A 25,992-nucleotide genomic window follows, 5' to 3' on the forward strand; every position below is an offset into this window, starting at 1 on the left:
CTCATTCCAGGGGTTTTCGTTATTTTTTACTTTTTCGTGCAATACTGGAATCATGTAGTGAGTGAAAAAGTGTAAACAAGTAAAACATGATTCCTTGAAGTGGCCACTCTGCCTTGATGACAGCTTTTCACACTAGTAAGAAGCAGCTGCATGAGGTCATCATCTGAGATGGTTTCTAGTTAACACGTTAGTTTTGTCAAAAGTTGGACGGTGGAATTTCTTGTCTTTGTGTTTGTGTGGAGGTAAAATCGTTACACAGCAAATAGACTTGTTTGACTACAGTAGTAATCTAGATTATGGCAAGAATCGCATAAGAGACAACAACAGTTAATCATTACTTCAAGACTTAAAGGTCGGTCAGTCCAGAACATTTTCTTGTGCATTCACAGAAATCAACAAACGCTGTGTTGAAACTGGCTCTCCTGTGGACCGTCCCAGGAAATGAAGACCAAGAGGTCCCTCTGCTGCAGAGGAGACGCTCATTAAAGTTACCAACACTTAATCCTGCAACAACACACCATCCCGTCTGGTCCGACTTTAGTGAGACTATCATTTGTTCTTCAACAGGACAATGATCAAAAACACACCTCCAGGCTCATTAAAGGCTGTTTGATCAAGAAGCAGAGTGATGAAGTGCTGCGTCACATGACCTGACCTCCACAATCACCCCTCCGAAACCCAGCTGACGTGAAAACAGCAGAAAGGTAGTCAGCATACTTTATACGGGAGTTCTTTTGAAACTGTTGGAAAAGCCTTGTTTCCTCTTTTTGAGCTTCCTACATAAATCCAGTTGCGTTATTTCATAGTTTTGATGTCTTCAGTTTTCTTCTACAATCTAGAAAATAAGTGTCTAAGCTTTTGATTAGCACTATATTTTACATAAACATGATGGAATAATGTATCCCTAAATTGAAAAAAAAAAAAATCTGAGCTCCTGAACCTACTTATCAAGAAGAAATGATCACTTTCAGGTATTTACAGCAAATATTGTAAGTCAATTCTGCAATATCCACAACGGCTCCAATATTGATATATATGACAGTAAATCTGCTTTACAACGTTATATTATGAATAAAAGTGTTAAATATCATAATATTTGTCCAGATGCTAATTTTCACATTTGACTTGTTGGTGACAGGAAATAAAAAATAAAAAAAAAAAAAAAAAAAAATCATTTTTAGGTGTATTTCTTCCGACTGTAAAAAAGGTTTATCGTTCATAACAATATTACGACATTGCAGTGATGTTATTGATCCATTATAATGATCTAAATTAAAGAAGGTTAGACCAGACATTATGCTGGATGGTTACCGACTATCACTGATCACAGCTGGATATAATCACATCAGGTGCCATACAGAACACACACCCTGTCAGATTCGACAGGTACATATATTAAAAACACATTTCTAACTTTCGTAATGTATGACATCATAACATCGCTATATTAGAGCGACCTTTGAAACTCAGCAGCTCTTTGGTCTTTAGTTTCGTCTTTGAAACGTAAACAACCCATTCAAGGCAGCTAGGCTAACTGAAACTAACCGTCAACTGATTAAGTATTAAGTATTTGTACTGTCAGCTGTCAGTCGTGCGCAGCTCGCTCATAAAAGTCATCGGATGTTTAAGATGTCAGAAGTAATTTAAGGAAAATACAGACCTTTTTTTTTTTTAGGTAAACAAGAAGCTCCGGGGATGTTCAGCCGCAGCCACAGCGGTAATCACTTGTTTCCGTATTGCGATCTGCGTATGGTCTTATGGGCGGAGCCAGAGTGAGCGGCCGCAGCGATGGGCGGAGCCAGAGTGAGCGGCCGCAGCGATGGGCGGAGCCACGGATTTGATTCCAACCGCCAATCAGCAATAACAGGAAACCGCGGTCTCTTCAAGTTGTTGTTTACGTATTTTTTTTGAAGGAAGGGGCATTAAAATTGTATTAAACGCACAAGTTGTTTTTTAACTCACCGAGAACAGTGTTTTAATAACCGTAGCAGCTGTTCAATGCAACTTTAGCCGACCGCACCTCGGCACACACCGTTTGTCACGGTGGGACATTAAAACCACGAACGTGAGCGCTGCCCCGCCGCGTCCGTTAGTCTCGTGCCACTAAAGGTGCTGCATTATTAAAAGCGGCCCAAGATGCCGATGGTACTGCGTGCTCGGCGAAGCACCGCGACAGCGGCGAAGCACAGAAGGTCGGTCCGCCGTCAGGGTAGAGCAAATGAGGTGGGTATTACTCAGCTTTTCCTCCTCCTCCTCCTCCTCTTCCTCTACTGCTGAAAACTTCAGTCGGCCACGTAGCTTGCGAGCTAACGTTAATGGTAGTGACGTTAGCTGGCTGACCCGAGAAATCTTCTGAAGGAAGGATTATAAAAAAGGACCATACTGCCACCTATTTATTGACGAAACCAATTCAACTGATTCAGTGTTTGCTTAACGTAACGGGTGAGCTTCAGCTAGCTGTTGGGAGCGAACCTTTAAACTGCACCGTGAGTGTGAAAGTTATTTAGCGGCACTCGGCGAGCCATTACGTCATGGTAAGATGTTTAAACGTGACAAAAGACTGTAAAACGGTTTATATTCTCCGTTTTCTTTACTGTACTCATGGTACAAAAGTACAGCCGACGCGTGTGTCTATTAGTCTGACATTGTACAATGTACCATGCTGTTTCCTTCATGCTAACTGGGATTGTAACCGAGCTGGTGTTTGCAGGAATCAGAGGAGTCCGACACGGAGCTCGAGCAGAGCCGAGTGATGGAGGAGCAGAGTCCTCAGGCTCAGCCGGAGGAGGAAGCTCCTGAGGAGGCAGATCTCACGGTAGGCTATAATTCACTGTCCAAACCCTCGACACACACACACACACACACACACACACACACACACACACACACACACACACACACACACACACACACACACACACACACACACACTGCTGTTCTGTTGAGGCAGGAAAAAGCAGAGTTACCAAGTAGGCATGGGTGTGGTGGAGCTCTTATTTGCACAGCCCTGCTTTAGGTAGGTAGGTAGTTAGTTAGATAGATAGATAGATAGATAGATAGATAGATAGATAGATAGATAGATAGATAGACAGGGACATTTTTTTCGCTACAGCAGCATTTATAGATACAGGAAAGCAATAAAATAACAGTAAAAAATATTAAATATAAAAATGCAGAGTATATACAATAATATAATAAAATAGAATAATTAAATTAAAACTAACTAAACAATAGTGCAAAGTTTTTTTTTTAAAATATATATTTAAACAAACAAGAAAAACAGACAACAGTGTTATTATTGTGTGATGGATTTTGCCAGAGGTGAGTTATTGTACAGTCTTATTGCAGTGGGCAGGAATGATCTCCTGTATCAGGAATGATCTCCTGTATCTGGTGATCTCAGGAATGATCTCCTGTATCCTGTATCTGGAATGATCTCTTGTATCAGGAATGATCTCCTGTATCTGGAATGATCTCCTGTATCGGGAATGATCTCCTGTATCGGGAATGATCTCCTGTATCTGGAATGATCTCCTGTATCGGGAATGATCTCCTGTATCTGGAATGATCTCCTGTATCAGGAATGATCTCCTGTATCAGGAATGATCTCCTGTATCTGGAATGATCTCCTGTATCTGGAATGATCTCCTGTATCAGGAATGATCTCCTGTATCTGGAATGATCTCCTGTATCTGTCCTTGTGACAACAGAGCTGGAGGAGTCTTTTGGAGAACGTCCTCCTCTGTCCCTGCAGCAGGTGGTGGAGAGGGTGGTCAGGATTATCCAATATGGATAATAGTTTCCTCAGCGTCCTCCTCTCCACCACCTTTTCCAGACACAAAGATCACAAGTATTTAGTAGTACTACCAAAAGAAAAAAAAAAAGTGCAGTGTTATTACTCACAACATTAAATGATCTTTTGTCTACTGGATCAAAAATTCAAATCCAATGATGGAGCCGGCCTTCTTAACCAGTTTGTTAAGTCTGTTGGTGTCGCCGGCTCCAATACTTAATAGAAATAATGCTTTGTGACTGTATGAGTGCAGCAGCATGTGGCCAGGCTAACGCGGAAGTGCCTTAATCCCTCATATATGAATCGAGCTGATTCCCCCATGTGAAACCTCTACATTAGCTATTTACCGAGTTTCTTATTTACTAATAAACAGGAGACCTCAGCCAATACTGAAGATTTTAGAACAAAGTCTAAATCAATTTGTTTGGGTTTTTATATTGGCTAATATGTGTCGTTGTTTTTTTATCATTATTCGTTGGAAAAATTACTCAGAGGCTTGGTTCAAAATCAAACATATCGGACATTTATTCTTGCAAGAAGGAGCAAATACATGCACCCTCAAAGAGAGGTGTCCAGCAGTGCTCCCCCCAGCAGTGACAACAACAAAAGAAGTTGTCTTACCCAGGTGTCCGATGTTTTGATGGTGAATCAGCCTTGTTCTAGGATCCCGTCACTCGTCCTCTCTCCAGTCAGTCCTGGTCTCACTAATGTCCAAACTGCTTCGATAAAGAAACAGGGCGGAGGTCTTTCCTCAGGAGTCCCAGACTCGGTTTCAGGATGTGTCCGGAGAGGCGAGGAGATGTTGGGATCCGGCTCGAAGGACCAATTATGTTGGAAAAATTACTCAGAGGCTTGGTTCAAAATCAAACACATCGGACATTATCACATTTACGTAAAATATCACAATTCCTTAAATTATGAGACGATTTTAAAAGTTAACTTAAATAACACGTATACATTTATTTGAAATACAGTGAACCCTCGTTTATCGCGGGGGTTACGTTCCAAATAGAGACCGTGATAGGTGAAATCCGTGAAGTAGTAACCTTTTTTTTTTTTACAATTATTATACAATGAAATACTCCATAATACATTGAAACCAAAGAACAAAACCTTTTTACAGGCCCAAGCATTTGTTTAACAAATAAAAGTACTGTATAAATGTTTTTTTTTACAAATAACTACTGTACTGTAAAATAATAATTTGAATCATCAATACGAACTGAAGGCTTCAAATTGCTGAGATCGGCACCGCCCCACTGCGACCCGAGTCACTGGATTAGAACGGGAGGAAATGAAAAATGATTATGAAAACAAATACAAAGTACAGTAGGACAAATAGTGACTCGTGTATTTCACGGCTCTTCTGACTGAGCCGCTGCATCCTGACTCCGCTCTGCAGCGGTTCTTTCTTCTAAAGCCGGCGGTGCAGGTGTGGTTTTTCGAGAGAAGAACATAGTTATCGGTAGTTGTTGTCGCTCTTTTTTCTTCTGGGCAAAAAGATTCTTATAAACCGACATGCCACCATCGATTATTTTTAATTTGGCAAGCTGTTTTACGTACGTGTACATATTAAACCGCAACGTTATTGACAAACAGGTAGAGAAGAAGCGGAGAGACTGTTTAGCCAATCAGAATGCAGAACACAATGCACGATGCAAATCCGTGAAGCAGCGAGACCGTGAAAGGTGAACCGCGTTATAGCGAGGGTTCACTGTAATATGAATAGATATTTGAAATAAATAACATTTGAATCTTATGAAATATGAATTTATTCCATTCCTCTTTAATTTCGCTGACATATCGGGAACAATATCCACCACCTTTAGATAAGTCGATCAGGCCATACGTTTATATATTCATATATAACCACTTTTAAAAGCAGACATCACAAAGTAGTTCCACTAATATACATGACTGAGCAAAGCCAAAAGGAGCGTATTGCAGGAATACTAGGCTGGCAAGAATTTGCAAACCAGAATTTCTCAAATAACTTAAAAGCAGAAAATAAAGTACATAGTTTGTTACAGAATTAGTTAATTGATTTTGACATTCTTCTTTCACTATACAGTGCATCCGGAAAGTATTCACAGCGCTTCACTTTTTCCACATTTTGTTATATTACAGCCTTATTCCAAAATGGATTAAATTCATTTTTTCCCTCAAAATTCTACACACAATATCCCATAATGACAACGTGAAATACAAATTTTTTGAAATTTTTGCAAATCTATTAAAAAAAAATTTTTTTTAAAAATCACATGTACATAAGTATTCACAGCCTTTGCCATGACACTCAAAATTGAGCTCAGGTGCATCCTGTTTCCACTGATCATCCTTGAGATGTTTCTACAACTTGATTGGAGTCCACCTGGTAAATTCAGTTGATTGGACATGATTTGGAAAGACACACACCGTCTATATAAGGTCCCACAGTTGACAGTGCATGTTAGAGCACAAACCAAGCCATGAAGTCCAAAGAATTGTCTGTAGACCTCCGAGACAGGATTGTATCGAGGCACAGATCTGGGGAAGGGTACGATGAGCACAGTGGCCTCCATCATCTGTAAATGGAAGAAGTTTGAACCACCAGGACTCTTCCTAGAGTCGGCCGCCCGGCCAAACTGAGCGATCGGGGGAGAAGGGCCTCAGTCAGGGAGGTGACCAAGAACCCGATGGTCATTCTGACAGAGCTCCAACGTTGCTCTGTGAAGAGAGGAGAACCTTCCAGAAGGACAACCATCTCTGCAGCACTCCACCAAGCAGGCCTGTATGGTAGAGTGGCCAGACGGAAGCCACTCCTCAGTAAAAGGCTCATGACAGCCCACCTGGAGTTTACCAAAAGGCACCTGAAGGACTGTCAGACCATGAGAAACTAAATTCTCTGGTCTGATGAAACAAAGATTGAACTCTTTGGCCTGAATGTCAAGCGTCATGTTTGGAGGAAACCAGGCACCGCTCATCACCTGACCAATACCATCTCTACGGTGAAGCATGGTGGTGGCAGCATCATGCTGTGGGGATGTTTTTCAGCGGCAGGAACTGGGAGACTAGTCAGGATGGAGGGAAAGGTGAATGCAGCAATGTACAGAGACATCCTTGATAAAAACCTTCTCCAGAGCGCTCTGGACCTCAGACTGGGGCGAAGGTTCATCTTCCAACAGGACAACGACCCGAAGCACACAGCCAAGATAACAAAGGAATGGCTTCAGGACAACTCTGTGAATGTCTTTGAGAGGCCCAGGCAGAGCCCAGACTTGAACCTGATTGAACATCTCTGGAGAGATCTGAAAATGGCTGTGCACCGACACTCCCCATCCAACCTGATGGAGCTTGAGAGGTCCTGCAAAGAAGAACGGGAGAAACTGCCCAAGAATAGGAGCCAAGCTTGTAGCATCATACTCAAAAAGACTTGAGGCTGTAATTTCTGCCAAAGGTGCTTCAACAAAGTATTGAGCAAAGGCTGTGAATACTTATGTACGTGTTATATTTTCATTCTTTATTTTGAATAGATTTGCAAAAATTTTAAACAAACTATTTTCACTTTGTCATTATGGGAAATTGTGTGTAGAATTTTGAGGACAAAAATGAATTTAATCCATTTTGGAATAAAACTGTAACAACAAAATGTGTAAAAAGTGAAGCGCTGTGAATACTTTCTGGATGCACTGTATATCTATCTATCTATAGATAGATGTATGCCTATGAATTTATGTTTATTGTGTTTTCAACTCATTTATATTTTAAAACAACCACTGGAGAGCAAAAAAAAAATATTGCATGTTAAAAGTTTTGGCAGACATACAGCTCCCTAAACATTTAATATAAAGTCAGTTTAGAAAAGCTGTTACATGTCAGTGTTTGGTGGCATAGATAGATAGATTTTGGGAACACTGAAGTTTGGTCGCCATGGAATATCGGTATTTTGAAAGTTAACATTGTAGCCAGAACTTGAAGCAGAAAGTTTGACTACCATCAACATGGAAAGTTGAGTGATGCTGTTGCCACAGTAACGCTCATGTCATGTTTATGGTCCAGTCGGGAGAGCTCATTTGAATAGGTGTGTCTATTGTACTCATTGCTGTGCTATGCTGGCCTCTCAGGGTAAATATACAGTGTTATAATGTTGCTGTTTACGGGCCTCAAGACAAGGAGCAAAAAGACTTGAGGATATCAAGGTTAGAAGTGTTTGTTAATGTTTTGCTGCAATCCTTTTAGATAGTCAAAGGTGTTGTGTGAATGAGTGTATTTCCATGAGGTGTTTCAAAGTCACTGGTTTAAACGTGTGCATATGATGAGAGCTGTATAGAAAAATGATATTCTCTTGAGATGCATGCTTTGTCCTCCACAGGGACTGAAGCTTTGTAGTGTTGTGCTCGACCGTCTCCAGGCTGACGACAACGCTGCAAAAAAAGAACTCGAGGAGAAAGAAGACATGAACCGCAAAGGTGGGAAAACCGTCTCTAGAATCCCTACTTTCCATAAACGACCCAGCGGAACCAATCAGAGCACGGAGTCGCCTGTTCCCAAAAAAGATCCTCCCGTCCAGGTAGCTCAGCCTCCTGAGAAAGCTGCAACTGCGGAGGCTTCGAAGTCCAAAACAGCCGAGGCCAGAGAAACGGCACTCCTCCTGCCGTCGGTCCAAACCTCTTCTGTGTTTAGCAGCACAGAACAAGCCGCTGCAACAGCACGCAAAAGCTGGAGTCTGTCCGAGTCCTTTCAGTTCCCTCTCATGACTGCGAGCCCCCGGCCTGCCCTCAGACCAGAGCGAGGAGCGCAGCATGACAAGAGCCAAACCTCAAAAGCTGAAGCTGATGTCATACCAGAAGGCCCCGTAGGTTGCCTTCCAAAAGAAGGCTCCCTCAGCCAGAAGCTGCAGGACGTCACTGCAGAGATATACCACACTGAGGTTCACGGTTGGACCGGCCGCGCTGCCTCCGGAGGCACCGAAAGGTCTTCAGAGATCGTTCACACAGATGAGATCAGCCTAGTGGAGGCCATCATGGACGAAGAACCCCCGTGGGAGGCGGAGCTGGTGAACATAGCTGAATTAAAGGACAGTGGATCTTCATCCGATGCTGAATGTGATGATGATTTGGCAGGGGAAAAGTCAAGCAGCCCCGCGTCAGGCGACATGCAGGAGAATCATGAAGCGCCGATGAGCCAAACAGAGTTTCCAAACCTCGAGAAGAAAAGAGCCTCTGTTGATGAATCCAGCTCTCCTGTAACACTGGCTAAAATGGCATCAACCAAGTCTGAGGTGAGTCGGGTTGCTGTTCTTGCACTCTTCCCCTGATAGCAGTCACTGTGTTTTCTTTGTTGTCTCATCCGAGTCAGTCATATAAAGGAATTTGACGCCAGCCTGCAGCAGCAGTGTTGGAATGCAACGCGGTCCTCAGCTGTGTTTTCATTAACTTGTGAGTGTGATCCAACTCATTTATCCACAAGTTAAACTTGTTTTGTCTTGTTTTCCAGAGATCAGGATGCTCCAGGTTTCTCTTCTTCTACTTCCTGCCCTTGTTGCTCCTCGGAGGTTTCGGTCACCATGTTTGGCACTACGGGCTTCCCATGTCTGTGTCTCACCTCGTGGCCCAGCTGGAGCTGCACAGACTGGAGGGATTTGGCTTGGTACCAGAACCTTGTAGCACCGACTGTCGGTAAGAAATATCAACACAGTATCCCTCTTTCTGACCCGTTTATTTCTTTATGATACAACAAAGAGTTTGTGATTCTGACCTCGAGGGACTCAACAAAAAAATTCTTCCAGCATAAGTCAAAATAAATCCTTAATCTTATTTTTAAAAAGTCATATGCAAGACATGTCTCGCCATGTCTTGTTGAATGTGGAGTGTAAGAGATGTAACTTGAGTTCCCCTCTCTCCTGTACAGAGTGCATCTGGTGGAAAGCATCCCCGCGGGCCTCCATCTATCTTCTCCCTCGTCCAGACGGAGCGTCACAGACAGCTGGCTGCATCTGCTCAACAAGGCCAACAGCTCGGTCCACATGGCTGCTTTTTACCTCTCCCTGCGGGACAGCGATTTGGAGTTGCTTGAATCCTCTGACTCTCAGGTCCGTTCAGTGGCCTGTGCGCCTCGCACGTTGTACATCGAGTGATCTGGCCTCTGATTGGTGCGGTCCTGTTTCTGCTTGTTTTGCAGGGCAGAAAGGTCTTTGAGCAGCTGAAGCAGCTTACATCCAAAGGTGTAAAACTCCAGATTGCTGTTAACGCCCCCCAGACGTCAACCCAAGACACAACAGAACTGGCTGCAATGGGTGAGCGTGTTATATTTGTATTTTAGGAGCAGCACATCTGTAGAGTTGTGGATAATGTCCCATGTTGTGTTTTCCAGGTGCAGAGGTCAGAGAGGTGGATCTCATGGCTGTAACTGGAGGCATCGTCCACACCAAGCTGTGGGTGGTTGACCAAAAGCACTTCTACCTGGGCAGCGCTAACATGGACTGGCGCTCTCTGACTCAGGTACAGCAGCTGTTGTTGGACAAAATGGAAAGAAAGAAAACGGCTTCTTTTTTCCTTTCTTTTTTTTTTTTTTTTTAAATGCATCCTCACTAAGTCTCTGTCGTCTTTAGCCCTTCAGCAGGCATCGCGTTGTGTTTAGTGGTGTCCACAACATCTAATGGAAGGAAGCGGCGCATCACTAAAGTACATCTCGGTCCAGTAGGTCTCAGAACTGATGTCTGGTTTAGTTCATAGCACGACCTTCACTCTCTGGGAAAACATCCTTCCTCCACAAAGGTTTTAAGACGGCTGCAGTCAGGCAGCAGGTTGTGGGTTCGCTTCAGACTGATGGTTGGGAAACTTTTGACTGCGTACAGTAGTGGTAACATAATGTACTGTTTATTAATTCCATCTTAAAGTAGCTTAATATCAGATCTTATTATGATGTGAATGCGAAAGCGAAGTATTGTCAGGTGTGAATTGAACTGGACGCGGGTCTGTGATATTGTTTTGTTCCGTTGTCTGCAGTTTCAAGCTCCACCAGGATTGTTTCACAGAAGGTTTGTCTGTTCTATTTTTGTTGATGTTTGTGCTTTTAGTGTGATTAAGTGCTATACACTCAAATGTTTTTGTTGTTGTTGTTTTGTGTTTATTGTTGTTATTTCCTATGTTTGTGCTGTAAGTCTACAGACAAAGTTAATACGGTCGAGTCCATTTATGAACAAAATGGATAAAAGCTTTATGGCAGTGGTTTTGTTGTTAAAGAAACATTCATCCTCATCATCGTTTTGTGTCTTTATGTCACGTATGGTGGCTGTTGGCACCATTTCCTCTCCTCCTATAAAGATGTGGACGTAGTCAGGAGATCAGGAGTCTGAACAGGGTGTTTTCTTTTTCAATTGTTCTGGACGCTGCGTCGTTCCTGCGTCTGACCGGCTGCTCGACACTTCCTTCAGACGCAGGTGGAATCCAGCCTGAAACTGTTCTGCTTTCAGGTCTGACGGGTTCCGGGTTGGACTCGCTTCAACGGGCCCCAGGCGATCCCGCCGCCGTGTGCGTACTAACACGGTCCGAATGCGGCTTCAGCAGAATCAATGCAATTCTGTGTGCTCTGTTGAACCAAGGTGAAAGAGGTGGGCCTGTCGGTGGAGGACTGCAGCTGCCTGGCTCAGGATGCCGTTCGGATCTTCGGGATGTACTGGAGCATCGGCGGCGTGAACAACGGCTCTCTGCCTCCGTACTGGCCCGCTCGACTCTCGGCCCTGTCCAGCTCCCAGAACCCCCTGCGTCTGAAGTTCAACGGCGTCCCAGCTCAGGTCTACTTATCTGTAAGTTCACTGGGACTTCACTTCCTTCAAGAGGAATGCTTTAAAAATCTGCTTTTTTTTGTTTGTTTTAATGAGGTTTGTTTTGTAGCATTGATTACTGTTTGTTTTTAAAGGCTCAAGCAAATATAAAGCCGCATATCATCATATAGATATATATCGATATAGTGATATATAGAAGGGTACACCGACTCCTCTTCCTCACTGCCTGTGTCGTGTCTGTTTCTTACAGAGTGCTCCTCCACAAATCTCCGCCCGCGGCCGCTCCGACGATCTCTCCACCATCTTGTCTGTCATCGATGACGCCCAGAAGTTCATTTACATCTCCGTCATGGACTATCTTCCACTGTCTCAGTTCACCGATCCAGTCAGGTACAGACTGCACATTTAACATCAGACACAGATCGATTCCCAAAACATGACGATGTCCCCTACGGATGTAACGCGGACTCATTAAAGGGGATTTATTGAAGCGACTGCCCCCCCAACACACACACACACACACACACACACACACACACACACACACACACACACACACACACACACACACACACACACACACACACACACACACACACCATCACCACCACGATGGGCTGACAAAGCACTTTTTCTCATTAAGATAAAAAGCTGACTGGAGACATTTGAACTAAAACCCGACACTTGGCTGACCAGAAGAGAGTCGTTCAGGGTAAAGCCAGCTGTTGTGCGATTTCTTTAACGGTGTCCACATTTGATCAGGTGTAGGTGTAGATCCCCCCCCGTACGCCGAGGACAGGGTACCGTATCGTTCTGTTGTGGCTCCTCTTTCGTCCCCTGCCGGCGAGCACAACAGACATTTTGCTGTCGACGGCGTAGGCGTGTCTCCTGGAAAACGTGCGTCCCCGAAGCCTTCTGAGTCCGCTGTGGTCTCCCTCCCTCCCTCCCTCAGGTTCTGGCCGGCCATCGACTCGAGGCTGCGAGCGGCCGCGTGCACCAGAGCGGTGCAGGTCCGGCTGCTGGTGAGCTGCTGGGAGCACTCGCCCGCCTCCATGTTCACCTTCCTGCAGTCTCTGCTGGTGCTCAACGCTCCTCCGCTCAGATGTGACGTTGAGGTGGTACGTTCGGAGAATTTAATTTCCTCCTTGATTAAAACATAATTACTGGAAATAGGATGGATCCTGAAGTCCTGTTTTGTTTTTTTGTCTCTGTAGAAAATCTTCAACGTGCCTTCAACAGCAGAGCAGATGAAGATCCCGTTCGCTCGTGTCAATCATGCCAAGTTCATGGTGACGGACCGAGTGCTCTACATCGGTACGCTGCCTCACTCACTGCAATTCTACAACTCATTCAATGCTGTGCTTTGTTCTCCAATACTTTATTATATTGATGTTATCATATATCTTTTGTGGATATTTTACTTACAAAAAACAACTTGGACAGAAGTGAAACTGAAAACAAATCTTCCGGCATTGCAGGAATATTTCAGATCAACTCGTTTCCTGAACGTTTTCAAAAGTTTACAAATTTCACAATGTCAAACAGTTTATTAAAATGAAAGTTAATTCATATTTTTGTAATGCTGCGCTGCAAAATAAGATTGTTGGGATTCAGTAACAGATAGACTTGTTTTTAGACAGTCGACGGCTCCACCTCGACCAACTGCAGAAAAATGCAGTGACAATAATCTTGAGAAAATATGACACGAGCTACAACAACAGTTGGAGACAACGAGTTTCCTCTCGTGCCGTTAAACTACAGCAGAGGAAGAGATGCGATCGTTTTCTTTTGCCCCGAAGACCCCGCAAACGACATATCACGCGAAAATGAGCATTTCCCAGCATGCCTTTTCCTCGGTAACTTTTCAGAATAAAGCGACCGAATGAATTAGGTTCTCAGTGATGGCGAGAAGTAATATATGTTCATAATACAACGTGCTGGTTAGCGACTGGCCTGCAGTCTGACCGCTGTAACTGATGATGTGCGCAGGGACGTCCAACTGGTCGGAGAACTACTTCACCCGCACCGCTGGTGTGGGCCTGGTGGTGAACCAGACGGGCTCTGTGGTGCAGCAGCACCAGGAGACTCTGCAGAGCCAAGCGGAGGAGCTGTTCCTCAGAGACTGGAAGTCGGCGTACGCCAGCGCGCTCTCTGTTGCCGACGTGCACGTGTGCTCCCGCGGCTGCCACTGACGGGCTGTCCTTCAATAAAGCGCATTGCATTGTAAGTGAGCAACTCGCTCGTTCCTGCTACTTGAACTTAATATTATTTGTGCCGGATCAGCTCGCCGGGAACACTCAGCCTGTTGTATCGCTGTTTGCCGCTTGGCTGCCTATTTCTGTATATAGTTGCATTTTTCATATTTGGTTTCCAGACGTGTTCTTTTTTGTCTTTTTTTTTTTTGTCTCATTAGTTGAATTGTTAAAGGGAACTCCCTGTGTACAGTTTGTTTTATGCCTGGAGCATTTTGTATATTTTTTTTTTTGTTCCTGGTCCTGAGCTTTAATAATTTAATGCAGGAAACCGTACATTTCCAAAGAGGTGCGTACGCCGCGGCCACGTTTACTCTGCTGTCGCTGTCAGCCGCTGATGTTTGTGTGGAATGAAACCATTCGATGTCATCTCAGTCCAGCAGTAAGATTCTTGTAAATGCGATCGATCCTCCGTTTGTAACTGAAGGCTGACTCGCACGCATTCAGATTGAACTGCAGGAAGAAAATAATTCACTCAAACTAGTGACAATGTTTTGTTGTTGATTTGAAAGAAACTTTTTTCTTGCCTGCTAATTGAATCTCTTCAATAATTACTGCACTGTTTCCCTAATCAGTCCATCACCATGGTGATCTGTTGTATGTTCGAGATCTCTTCCTGTCACGTGTTGGGTCATTTCAATCTGTTCGACGACTTCGTGCCTCTGAATGTAAGAAAGAACATTTCACTTGATCTCTGACCATCAGAGCAGCTTTCAGGATGGTTCACTACAAATTAAATCTGTTGCCTGGTCAGTGACCTTTGAGTTTCTTGAGTCATTTAGATTCTGTGAATTGTTTTTCTTACAGAACTTCTTCAACATGAAATAAAACCCTTGACATTTGATCAAACGCAGAGAAAGCTGCCAGTCGGGCAGGAATATCAACCCGATACGGACTTTACTATCTTTCATCTACAAATTATTTTGGATTGATTAGATTACAGAATAATAATGTTTAAGAGCTTCTAAAAGGTTTATTTTACTAAATATATTTGACCAAACTTCTTTTTACCTGATTCATACTGTTGTAACTATGCAGTTAGTTCTTGTTTGAAGATGTGCTACACAAATACTAAAGTGAATGGAATTTAGGGTGAAAACAAAGTTTAATCATCAAAATGTAAAAAAAGACAAACGAAAGCTTGTGCTTTTATTTTCACATTTTTTTATTTGACCAACCACTATCTAAACATATCTAACAAACCAGTACAAATAAATGGAACAAAAACATCTGGAGCTGATGTGGAAGATTTCGTTGTTGTTGATGAAAACACCTCGGTGACAACAACAACGAAATCAACGCTGAAACCTGCACGATGCCTCACTCCTCAAAGCGCCCCTGACTTTAATTCATTCATTCATTCATTCAACCCTGTCTGGTGATTAACTGATGAAGACGGGACAACAGACGGCGAGTGAGGAGACACGGTGTGGATAGAACATCCAAGTCCTCTCCAGTCCAGGCACGGAGGAGGAGGCTCGGAGACGCCGGAGTGTTTGCTCCGCCGGGGGAGGAGGTGAACGGCCTCCTGCTCTCATTCGATGGAGAGCTGCACGCTCTCCGTCTGACCCTGCTGCTCAAACTTCCTGGCTGGAAGACAACACAGAAGACAGGTTCACCTCAACGTGAGACAGACGCTGCTGCTTGCACAGTGTGATGAAGAGGATTTACATCGAAAGACCCTCCTCACGTTTAACCCAAACAATAATGTGTAGTAAACATGTTTAAAGTGACCGTTTTTACAGCCCTCTTTTGTGGAACATAAGAAAAGATGAAAGATGCATGTTTTGCCTTCGGAGCTTTAACCCGATGTGGATGTGGGAAGCTAAAAAAATAAAAATAAAAAGTCTGGTAATTTGAAAGAAGTCTCTATATTTGGGGAAACATTATGCAAACACTGCTGTCCAACACATCCCAGATCCAGCGGGCTCTTCCATCCTGCGTGAACCCCGCTGGTCCTCACCCAGAGAGTACATCTCCAGCTGCTGCCGCAGGCGGACCTTCTGCAGGCTGTCGTAGAAGTTGGGCTCCGGGCTGCTGCCGACGGCGGGAGGCAGCGCGAAGATCCGCATGATCTTCCTCTTGTTTCTAAATTGAACGTGAACAAACGGGGATAATAAGATCGCAAAGGCCCTCGGCAGTTTGATCTGCTTATTAAATAATGATAAATACCACAATGGAACTTCCGCAGCTGATTCACTACTTTGGACACTTTTGTGTTGTACGTTTTCTTACGTATTGTGTTTTAATATGCAAATGACATATTTTGTCATTAAATATGGGCTGATTTGTATTCATACTTCCAACAGAAAATACAGTCCACAACCACACAATAAATATTTTAGTCATGTTATATAACTATATAAATGATATCAGAACTGTAATCTATCATTTCCCTACTGACCTGTAGATATCCTGTTGTAATGTTGTTTATACTTGCCTTTTATGAGGCTATTTGTGAAACACTTCGCTATTCTGAAAATATACATGAAATGTGATTTACGTGTAAAACGAAAGGCCATTTTTTAAAAAAAGAGTTTTTGTTTCTGTCCAGTTTTAATCCATCTATATTTGTTCATGTCATGATGAATGTTTATTTTGGACGTTCCCCCCCCCCCCCATTAGTCCGATAGGAGTCACGATGGGGCGTGGAGGCACCAAGTCCGCACTCAATTGTAAACAATTAAGATTTGGAGAATTACATTTATAGACTGTTTATTATTTACAAATGAAGTGTCACGGATCTGAGACGGGAGCGTGTTACCGAGTAAATATTTCATTTTCCAAAGGAGTGACTTTAATCTGAGACACGACGGGAAGGAAGAAGAAGAAACGCCCGGATCACGCGCCGGAGCCTTTTGTAAGCTCGGTACCGTTAATGGAGGACCATGCACACAAACCGGTCTTACTTTCTGGCGTACATGAGCAGGCCGAAGCTGACCAGGATGACCAGCAGGTAGACGTTGGTGGCCTCGTTCCAGGCTTCATGCACCGAGTAGTCGATGGACTCCGGCTCGTTCCCCAGAACCCCGTGAGCACCCATCAAACACACGACCGCTGCGCCCAAACTCCGCAGGTCGATGTGTAATTACAATGAGAAAAGATGTGTTAAGTTGGCTTCATGAACTCGTGCTTCTTCCTCCAACAGAACTGCGCATTGTAAACACCATTACGTCACATCCGCGTTCTTCTTCTTCTTCGTCGTCTTTTCGTTTCGCTCCGGCGCGTGCTGCTGCCTCCTACAGGGCTGATGGCTCATAACCCTGAACCGCAGCAGGAGAACACGAACGTCCAAATGATTCTCTACAAAGTTCACGCTTCTCAAACCGACCAAGCAATTAAAACGTGTTGTATATATTTATGATGAAGGTCATTTTCAACAGCACACATCCCCGAATGAGAGAATGAAAGACGGTGAACCAAAGAGTCCAAACGGCCTCGTGTACACGAGCAGGACAAATATGAAGTTGCTCCGAGACGTAGACAAGCTGAAAGGGCATTTTGTGTGCACGTTTATTTAAATCACTAAACGAGCCATGTACCAAGCAGAGGAAGCCTGCGGGCCGAGGGAGGAAGCAGCCGGTGTGAGGGATGTGACGGTGACACCGAAGGTCAAGACAGACAAGACATCCTCTCTTCTGTCCAAGACTTCCTTTAGGAAGTGAGGAGTGAAATCAAGCTGGGAAAAAAAAGTCCAAACTCATCTGGTTCACTCGTCATCTGGTCCTCATCTCGTTGAAATAACAGCCACACGTCAAATATATTTTGGGATGCAACAGGGAATGTTTATTGGTCGTGTTCACAGTGAGAAGCAGTGAGTAGCCTGCGCTCAAGACATAAAGGACACGGTGTCCCAGGGTGGTTTATTAGGACCAAATACATGTAATAAAACTGTTGTCTGCTGTAATATATTAAGAGATGTAGTGATTTTCTCAATTAAAAAGTTCTGTTTACACCAGATCATCTTTTTTTTTTTTTAAGCATGTTTAATACCATTCATTTTCAGCAGTTACATGGTACCTTCATTTGCACAAAAAACTTTGTTGCATCACACTTGTTTTAATTTTTTTCTTCAAAATTATCTCATTTTTCAAAATAGAGTTTTACTAATTCATTGCTACAGAATACATAAAGCTGTTTTTTTGTTGTTTTTTGTTTTTTTAACATAATTGCTGTAATTAATAACTTTATACACAAGACATAGACGAGAGCCGGAGCTCAGTTCACGTGAAATATTAAAAACGACAGCAGGGTCCGTAACCGCAGTGGTTCATCGCGGTACAGCCGAGGAGCTGTGGGAGTGTTTCCATAACCAAGTCAACAGGAAAATAAACACAAAGAAACAAAATCTAGCAAATATGAAAACAGAAAAGTCGCTAAAACTCCAGAAAAAAATAGGTTTGGTGGAGTTTAAAAAAAACAACACTTTATTGTTGATGCGAAACATCTTAACGGCAAACTGAGCCCACCTCTGAAATCTGAGTTAATGGCTCCGTCTTGGATGCACACGCTTAAGAAACCAGCTCAAGTTTAGCGCCACAACCAAATCAGCCGTACAGTACGGTGGGATCTGAAAAAACTTCAAACGCTTCCAACGTCACAGTGAACAAATCATTCAAGTAGGAGAGCTCGCAGACAAAAAAAAAAAAAAAAATCAAAAAGGAATTTTCAAAAGGTCAGAATTCAAAAATGTCAGAGCCAACAACCATCAAAATAAGACTCCAAATATTGCAGCGTTCAAGTGAAAGCATTGAAGCTGTGATGACCAATCAGTTCACTGTGTTGTCATAATAGATACACACACACACACAAAAGGAAAAAAAAATAAACGTTTAAAACAAACCTTTATCACCAAGGAAAACTTGAAAGCAAGCAGTAAATAGGATGTTATTTCTCATTTATTTACAACACGGGTTAACTAGTTTAACAGGTGGATGCAAACCGTGACGCGAGCTGTTAGTTACTGGACCGCACGAGGAGTCGGTGTGGGTGACCGGTTAAACATGCAGTGTTTCAGTGTGTTTCAGTGTGTTTCGGTGTGTTTCAGTGCTCCCTCTGAGCCTTGAAGGTGAAATGGGACCACAGCACTCAGCGATAGAAAGACAGACCAGCTCACTTCCTTTTCACACCTAAAACCTTCTTGTTCGAGGAGGCGGAGGCTGTTCGCACGTTCGCAGATCCGCACGCGCTGAGCCGAGGCCGAGCTGTCGAGTTCCATCTTTAAACCGCAGTAAGAGCATTCGGGGACGGGGTGTTGGCTTTTCTTGGAAGAAAACTTGTAAAGAAGTCATTTTATGAACACTGGTGAATTTTAGTTTCCATCTACGCCAAGAGAAGAACTTTAAAAGTGCCGACGCTGATACTTTTCACTCGGACAACACTGAGGAATTTACTCTTCGCTGACGTCACCTGACACGCAGCAGTTTAAACGGGGGTTCGGCCAGTGGGGACGCCTCCCTGCAGACTACGGGTGTAGTTGTAGGCAGACGGGGGTATTGAATTAGCTAGAACAGCATCCGCTCAGTGGCGGTGGGAAAAAGACAAACTTCGCCGTCACTTGTTCGTCCCGGAGCAGCGTAATGTGTCCTAACCGCGTCCCCTGCCCGATCTGTCCTTCTGCCAGTGGTGCTTGTATTAGTAGCGGTGGATTTACGCTGCTTCAGCATCTACGAGCGCTCCTCTGTTTACCTGTTAAACTGAACTAAGCGTCATCAGTAGTGTTTGATCGGCAGCTTCCGGGCCGGTGGAGCGTTGGACTCTGGCTCCGACACCGAGGGCGGTGTCTTATCAAAGCGTTAGCAGTGGGTTTAGCATTCTCACTGTGACTAGCAGTACAGCTGGCGATTTAAGCACTGGCATGTTACATTAGTATAAGCAAGCAATATGTCACAGGCTACTAGAAGCTATTACTGCCTAGCACAGTATCTTACAAAATGCATTCTAAGCATGTTCGCCGACTCGGCGCTAATGCATGCGGCGGCGCGGGTTAGCGCGGTCGTTAAAGCTCTACGGCAGCGGCTGGGCGGTGAGGGAGCGGGCGTAGAGGGAGCACTGATTCGTTCACTGGTGTCACATCAGTATGTCCAGGTCGTCGCCGTGATCGTCCTCCTCCGTCACCCGTAGCGACAGCACCTCCTCGTTCAGGAACAGACCGCTCAGTCGCTCCTTCCGGGCCTGACGCTGCTCTTTGAGCTGCCGCTTGCGGAGAGCTTTCTGCTGGAGCTTACGCTGCTTCGAACGTTTCTGGAAGACAAGAGGACACGGAGGTTGGGGAGATAAGCAGCTGCTAAAGGGAGGATTTAAGTCGTAGGGGGAAAAAAAAAGAATAAAAAGTTTGCAGCTACGCACTGCAACTAAAAAGAAGAAGCAGCAGCACTGATTGGTTCCAGCAGAGACTACACGTATGTGGGAGAGGAGGATCAAAGGTTAGAAGTGAGGCTGCCGAAACACGCCTGTCCTCTCGGGGATTCTTTCCTGTGTGATGACCCGAGCTGATCCTCAGGATTCAGGCTCAAATACAACCAATCCGATCCTTTCTTTCCAGAACCCGACTGCGTGGCGTCTCTCGGGCCGATCCTGTTGCTGCACGGTTCCTCTCGTCAGCAGCCGGGTTCTACGCCGCCAACATTTCACTGCATGTCAGCGAGAATTACACCGGAAGAATATTCGTCGATTGACTGTTGTGACACCTGAGCAGCAAATTTGTCGAACCACTTAACTTACTGAAGACGGACCAATCAGGGAGCAGCTTCTCATTTTAGTCAACACGGATTTGTCACTTTCAATGTTTAAGAGTCATCGAGACTATTAACAGGGATTTCATGATTATAGATGACAAGCAAAAATAAGTCTCTGGTTTTGGGTTCATGTCTCTGCAGTTTGTATTCTGACAGAAATTGTAGCCGAGATAGAAGAAGCATCGACGTGGAAGTGGTTTCACTCCAACAGACTGACAAGACGTTTCTGTAGCTGACGGCATCACGTCAGTTTCAGGAGTCTCGTTCTTCCACTTCAAATCTCATATCAATAATTTCTCAATCAATAAAGCATATCCCCTTAAAAGGTTTGGATCGAGTAGCTTGTGAAAAATGAAGCGTGTCAAATACGTTATAGCTGTCGTTTCTGCGCGAAAGAAACATTTGAGGTAAACCAGCTTCGACTCCAAGTTCGTTTTTCTTACTTTAGAGTCTCGTATACGTTCAGCAGCGCTGGAGAGGTTGCCGTCGCTGTGAGCTCTGCTTATGTTGGCGACGCTGCTTCCACTACAGGCCGAGGCCGTTCCACCTAAAACACACGGTCGTACCAGAGTGTTACAAACAGGAAGTTCCCGCAATAACACAAGCTGAGCTGAAAATCCATCTTCCTACGTTTACATTTTTTTTTTTACATTTTATTTTTTTTTTGTATTATTTCAACAATTTGAGGGCCTTTCTGGTCAGCCGGGGGAGCGTCTCACCTGCGACAGAGTTGGAGGCCGTGGAGCCGGTGGAGGAGCTGGCGGAGCTGACCATGCTGGCGTTACTGCTGCTGGCTCCGCTGACCCCGCCGGTGCTGGCGCTGCTGTGGCTGCTCCTCTTCCAGCCCTCTCTGGTGCTGCTGGCCCGCTGCCGGGGGCCGTGCTCTCTGATGTAGTTACGCACCTGGCGACGTCACTCAGGTCAATACAAGAGAACTTCTGCACAACTCTGTGCAGCACTGCTCTTCAACACGCGACAAAGCCAACGGCTAAAACACGAGTCGGGTCAAGTGTGTCCTTTTGAACCCGCACGGCGCTTCAACAGATACACACAGTGACAGTGGTGTTTGAACGAATCATAAACTCCTTCATCAGTAGAACAGCTGATGCTACGCGTGGAATCTTTTACACACAGCGGCTTTGAAAAAAGAAAAAAAAAAAAAGTCTTTATATCTATGCTTAATCTGCATTTAAGCCATAAAATGGATAACAAACTCTAAAGGAACCAAAAAGTCTTGGTTTGCCATTTCCGAGGTGTTTTTTGTATCTCAGTTTGGTCAAGTGCTGCAACTAAAGCAGTTATTTTCACCCATGTTCCTGCCACGTGCTGATTATTCCCTCCGTTCGTTCACTGTTTTATGTATAAAATACAAAATATCAAAGGACGACTTCTATAAATTCTTTTGATTTCAGATATACAGTCACTTTGCTGTCACGCATGAAAACAAAATGATAAATTCTTTGCATTTGGGAATTCCTGCTTCAGAGAAAAGACTTAAACGATCATCAAAATGAATCAAGTCATCAACCAAACGTTAAAGCTCCAGTTCAACCACGTGTGAAGGAACTTCATCGTTTCTAGGTGGAGTTGTCTTTGTGTTTCACCTGTTTGAGTTTCTCGTCGGTGAGACAGTTGAGCTCGATGATGAACTCGCTGTCGGTGGGAGAAATCTGAGCGCAGGGATCGATGATCTTGATGATGTCCAGCTGCTCTCTCAGGCCCATCTCCGTGCTGACCTTCCGACTCAGGTACTCGATGTACTCCACCTGGAGGACCAAACACACACACGGACATTTGACTTTCGTTCCCTTTGAAGTCTCAGACTGAGCTTTTCAACTTTACCGCTGCTAACTCGGAGCACCCTGACAAAAGCACAAAGAGGTGCGTTTGTTTCGTTTACTTGTTCATCGTTGGTCATGGCGCTCCAGGGCAGTTCATCCAGGTTGCGATGTGGGTGGGGCTTCGGCTTCCTCTTGGAAAACAAACATGGCGAACTTGGCACACTCGGGATGATGTCAGAGAGGACGTCACTGCCGCTGGCGATGTCACTTCCTGGTAACTGGGAAAACAACAAAGGCAGTTGATCTCATCAACAATGAGGTGTTTCAACAACAAAGGAAGGCTGACTGATTAGAAATTACTGCCAGTAACAGTTTTAATTCAATAAAAAAAACATCTATCCACACTAAAACAAAAGATTTAACCAGGTTCTACTAATTAACAGCATATTACAGTATATATGAAGCACCTCCAGTATATTAAAATCAGCTGTGGGAATGGCCAACAGACTAGCTAATAATCTACCTGCCACTCAAATTCACTGTCAGACCAGTCCCAGTATGTGCTGATGGAGGACGAGACGTCGCTGCAAACGCTGCCCTCAGGAAACAAATCCAGTGATGTCAGTTCTTGGTCATCCAGGAGGGAGTAACAGTCGTCCTGATCCCCCACAGACACGGAGGAGAAAAGCTCCTCGCTGCACTCTGAGCTGGCAACACTGGTCCCACAGGAAGTGAGGTTCCACCTGGGGAGGACAGAGAGTGGCCGTCAAAGGAAATGTTGGGAGTAATTCATGGAAATAGCTACGATGTCTTTTTCAGAGGGTAAGTAATGTGCACACAAAATACAGAAGAGTAAATGCCTTTCATACAACTGAATCTTTATCAAACACATTACAAAGTCCATCTTAATAGGGGATACAGTGAACCCTCGTTTATCGCGGGGGTTACGTTCCAAATAGAGACCGTGATAGGTGAAATCCGTGAAGTAGTAACCTTTATTTTTTTTACAATTATTATACAATGAAATACTCCATAATACATTGAAACCAAAGAACAAAACCTTTTTACAGGCCCAAGCATTTGTTTAACAAATAAAAGTACTGTATAAATGTTTTTTTTTACAAATAACTACTGTACTGTAAAATAATAATTTGAATCATCAATACGAACTGAAGGCTTCAAATTGCTGAGATCGGCACCGCCCCACTGCGACCCGAGTCATTGGATTAGAACGGGAGGAAATGAAAAATGATTATGAAAACAAATACAAAGTACAGTAGGACAAATAGTGACTCGTGTATTTCACTGCTCTTCTGACTGAGCCGCTGCATCCTGACTCCGCTCTGCAGCGGTTCTTTCTTCTAAAGCCGGCGGTGCAGGTGTGGTTTTTCGAGAGAAGAACATAGTTATCGGTAGTTGTTGTCGCTCTTTTTTCTTCTGGGCAAAAAGATTCTTATAAACCGACATGCCACCATCGATTATTTTTAATTTGGCAAGCTGTTTTACGTACGTGTACATATTAAACCGCAACGTTATTGACAAACAGGTAGAGAAGAAGCGGAGAGACTGTTTAGCCAATCAGAATGCAGAACACAATGCACGATGCAAATCTGTGAAGCAGCGAGACCGTGAAAGGTGAACCGCGTTATAGCGAGGGTTCACTGTATACAAAAAACACATGTGCTTCTGCACAGTCCAGTGAGGATGAGATTTAGACCTCACTTTACTAACCCTTCAAAGAAAGAAAATCTTAAATTTGTACACTTTCTCTGATGGCAGCAATTTTCAGTGCCAGTTTCAGGCAGTAATCTGTAAATCTACACACACTGTGACTCGTGTTGATTCTCTTTCACTTGTCCGAACCCTTTAAATTGGGTCTTGGGGATTTCGAGGGAAATAACAATCATACACTTCTCTCCTGCTCCACAGACTTTGACCTGGTTCAGTTACTTTCATCAGAGTGCAGGTTCAACATCCCTAAAAGGGATTCTACTGTCCCTGTTGTTACATTTTTACCTATTGTGGTAACGTATGTGAGGATGTTTAGTGACTGAGCTGTTATGAGAAAATATGGAGCATGATATAGATTTACTCTACCCTACTCTAGTCTTTTCGAATAACAAGAGGCATGATGGAGTTCTGGGATATGTGGAAACCTGTAGTTTATAATCAGCGGCTGGAAAAAGTGTGCGTTAATATTGGCCACATGCTGTAGATCTGGATGTGAAAAACATACAATCATGATGGAAACACATCAGTACCACTGAACTACCACAGTACCGATCCATAAAATATGCAACTGCACAAGAACATCGGCATGTTTAGCAGTTTACCTCACAAGACAGGTGACACACATGTACAAACACACTCTCTACTTGCCTGTTACTGTGGAAACGGTGCAGAGGATCTGTTCTGTGACAGGATGACAGCTGACAGCCAAAGTCACTGACGTCCAGCGTTCCCACATCACTGAGGTTGGCCCGTTGGGAGAGGAGAGGGAAAGGCTCCTCCGGGGCCAAAAACTTCTCGTACAGAGATTCTGACATGGCTACACAAAGGAGACACACAACAACAAAACAGGATACCTTTTAACACAGCTACAACCGCAACACTTAACAGGATAGACAGATTTCTGTTGGTGAAGGTCACAGTGTCAACAAACTTCATCAAGCTAGCCAATTACAAGTCAACAAAAATGCAACAACAGCGCGTTAGTAATAAAGTTGTTCAAGTTTCTTTTCTTTCTTGCAAAGGAAATGCTCAAAAGTTTCAAGTTTAATAAGATATATTTTTCATCTATATTTATGATCAAATTTGTGTTTTGTTTTTGCTGCTGGTAGAGAAGATATGTAAATACATGTTCAACAGGAACATATGCACAATCATGTATCTGATGTGACATCTGTGTTTTGTGGGTTATAAACATATCTTTCTAACTCAGTTGTGATTCATCTTAAGACATCTTCACGTTCAGAAATTCAAAGGTACTTCTGTTCATGTTTTGTGAACAAGGAACAGGAATAAGTAAACATGTCTCACAATGTTTTTGAAGGGTTTTGTTTCATTTCACTTTAATATAAATAGCAACTACAAAAATGCCACACAGAAACACTCAGGGAAAAGTCTGTGATCAAAACATGAGTGAGAAGGATCATCAAGCTCATTCTCATTTCTGGGTCGAAATTCCCATTAGTGACGTCAGGAGCAAAGCCAGTAAAGCTATTTGCTCGTAATGTGTTCTTTTGATCTGAAAGGGATGTTAAAGGCGGTTAACTGTTTACACTCAGGGTGATGAGGCCAGCTACGTTAGCTCAGCTACAACTTACGTGAACCCGTATTGTGTTTACAAAAAGGCAAACGTGAAGCCCGAAACAACACAACACAAGCTAACACCGTTAGCCGGTTGCTAATGCTCCGAATTTCCACGTCGCGTTTACAAAGATACAAAACGACAGCTGACTAATATTTCCCCCACGATAACGAATACTGAGCGGTTCGTAAACCGGGGGAGGTTATAATTAAGAAGCTATCAACGTTAAAACACCAACCTTTTCTTCTCGTTTAAGGACCGACCACTTCTGCCACCTCCATTTGCAAATCCTTTCTTTACTAGCGACGAGCTAAATCGTCACCGCGAGACTCCCGGGAGAAAGGCGAGCGTCAC

At 43.8% G+C, this 25,992-nt stretch overlaps 3 protein-coding genes across 6 annotated transcripts; 1 reads left to right on the forward strand and 2 right to left on the reverse strand.

The window, feature by feature from the left end:
• Positions 1-1,921: 1,921 nt before the first annotated feature.
• Positions 1,922-14,557, forward strand: pld7 (phospholipase D family, member 7). Of its 3 annotated transcripts, none has more exons than XM_069712172.1 (12): positions 1,922-2,223; positions 2,711-2,815; positions 8,145-9,053; positions 9,269-9,450; positions 9,683-9,863; positions 9,953-10,067; positions 10,145-10,272; positions 11,376-11,579; positions 11,809-11,948; positions 12,511-12,676; positions 12,773-12,872; positions 13,548-14,557. In XM_069712172.1, the coding sequence occupies exons 1-12, from the start codon at positions 2,137-2,139 to the stop codon at positions 13,748-13,750; spliced, it is 2,520 nt and encodes an 839-aa protein (XP_069568273.1). In that variant the 5' UTR covers positions 1,922-2,136; the 3' UTR covers positions 13,751-14,557. The 3 variants fall into 3 exon arrangements, with proteins under 3 accessions (XP_069568273.1, XP_069568275.1, XP_069568274.1); XM_069712173.1 differs by lacking the exon at positions 1,922-2,223 and adding an exon at positions 2,290-2,534; XM_069712174.1 differs by lacking the exon at positions 8,145-9,053.
• A 394-nt stretch (positions 14,558-14,951) lies between these two features.
• On the reverse strand, positions 14,952-17,002 carry smim19 (small integral membrane protein 19). Of its 2 annotated transcripts, none has more exons than XM_069712179.1 (3): positions 16,732-17,002; positions 15,774-15,898; positions 14,952-15,400 (listed from the first exon to the last, which is right to left on the reverse strand). In XM_069712179.1, exons 1-3 carry the CDS (start codon positions 16,851-16,853, stop codon positions 15,345-15,347), a joined length of 303 nt encoding a protein of 100 aa, XP_069568280.1. In that variant the 5' UTR covers positions 16,854-17,002; the 3' UTR covers positions 14,952-15,344. The 2 variants fall into 2 exon arrangements, with proteins under 2 accessions (XP_069568280.1, XP_069568279.1); XM_069712178.1 differs by having other exon boundaries at positions 16,720-16,996.
• A 637-nt stretch (positions 17,003-17,639) lies between these two features.
• Positions 17,640-25,989, reverse strand: fam199x (family with sequence similarity 199, X-linked). The gene is made up of 8 exons (XM_069712136.1): positions 25,877-25,989; positions 24,708-24,876; positions 22,852-23,071; positions 22,448-22,606; positions 22,152-22,313; positions 21,267-21,450; positions 20,991-21,094; positions 17,640-20,053 (listed from the first exon to the last, which is right to left on the reverse strand). Exons 2-8 carry the CDS (start codon positions 24,872-24,874, stop codon positions 19,880-19,882), a joined length of 1,170 nt encoding a protein of 389 aa, XP_069568237.1. The 5' UTR covers positions 24,875-24,876; positions 25,877-25,989; the 3' UTR covers positions 17,640-19,879.
• Positions 25,990-25,992: the final 3 nt, after the last annotated feature.

The sequence above is a fragment of the Brachyistius frenatus genome, unplaced genomic scaffold (genome assembly GCF_029030835.1).
Source record: "Brachyistius frenatus isolate BFR_SWC_R1_liver_20210118 unplaced genomic scaffold, ASM2903083v1 Contig_107, whole genome shotgun sequence".
Classification (NCBI taxonomy): Eukaryota; Metazoa; Chordata; class Actinopteri; family Embiotocidae; genus Brachyistius; species Brachyistius frenatus.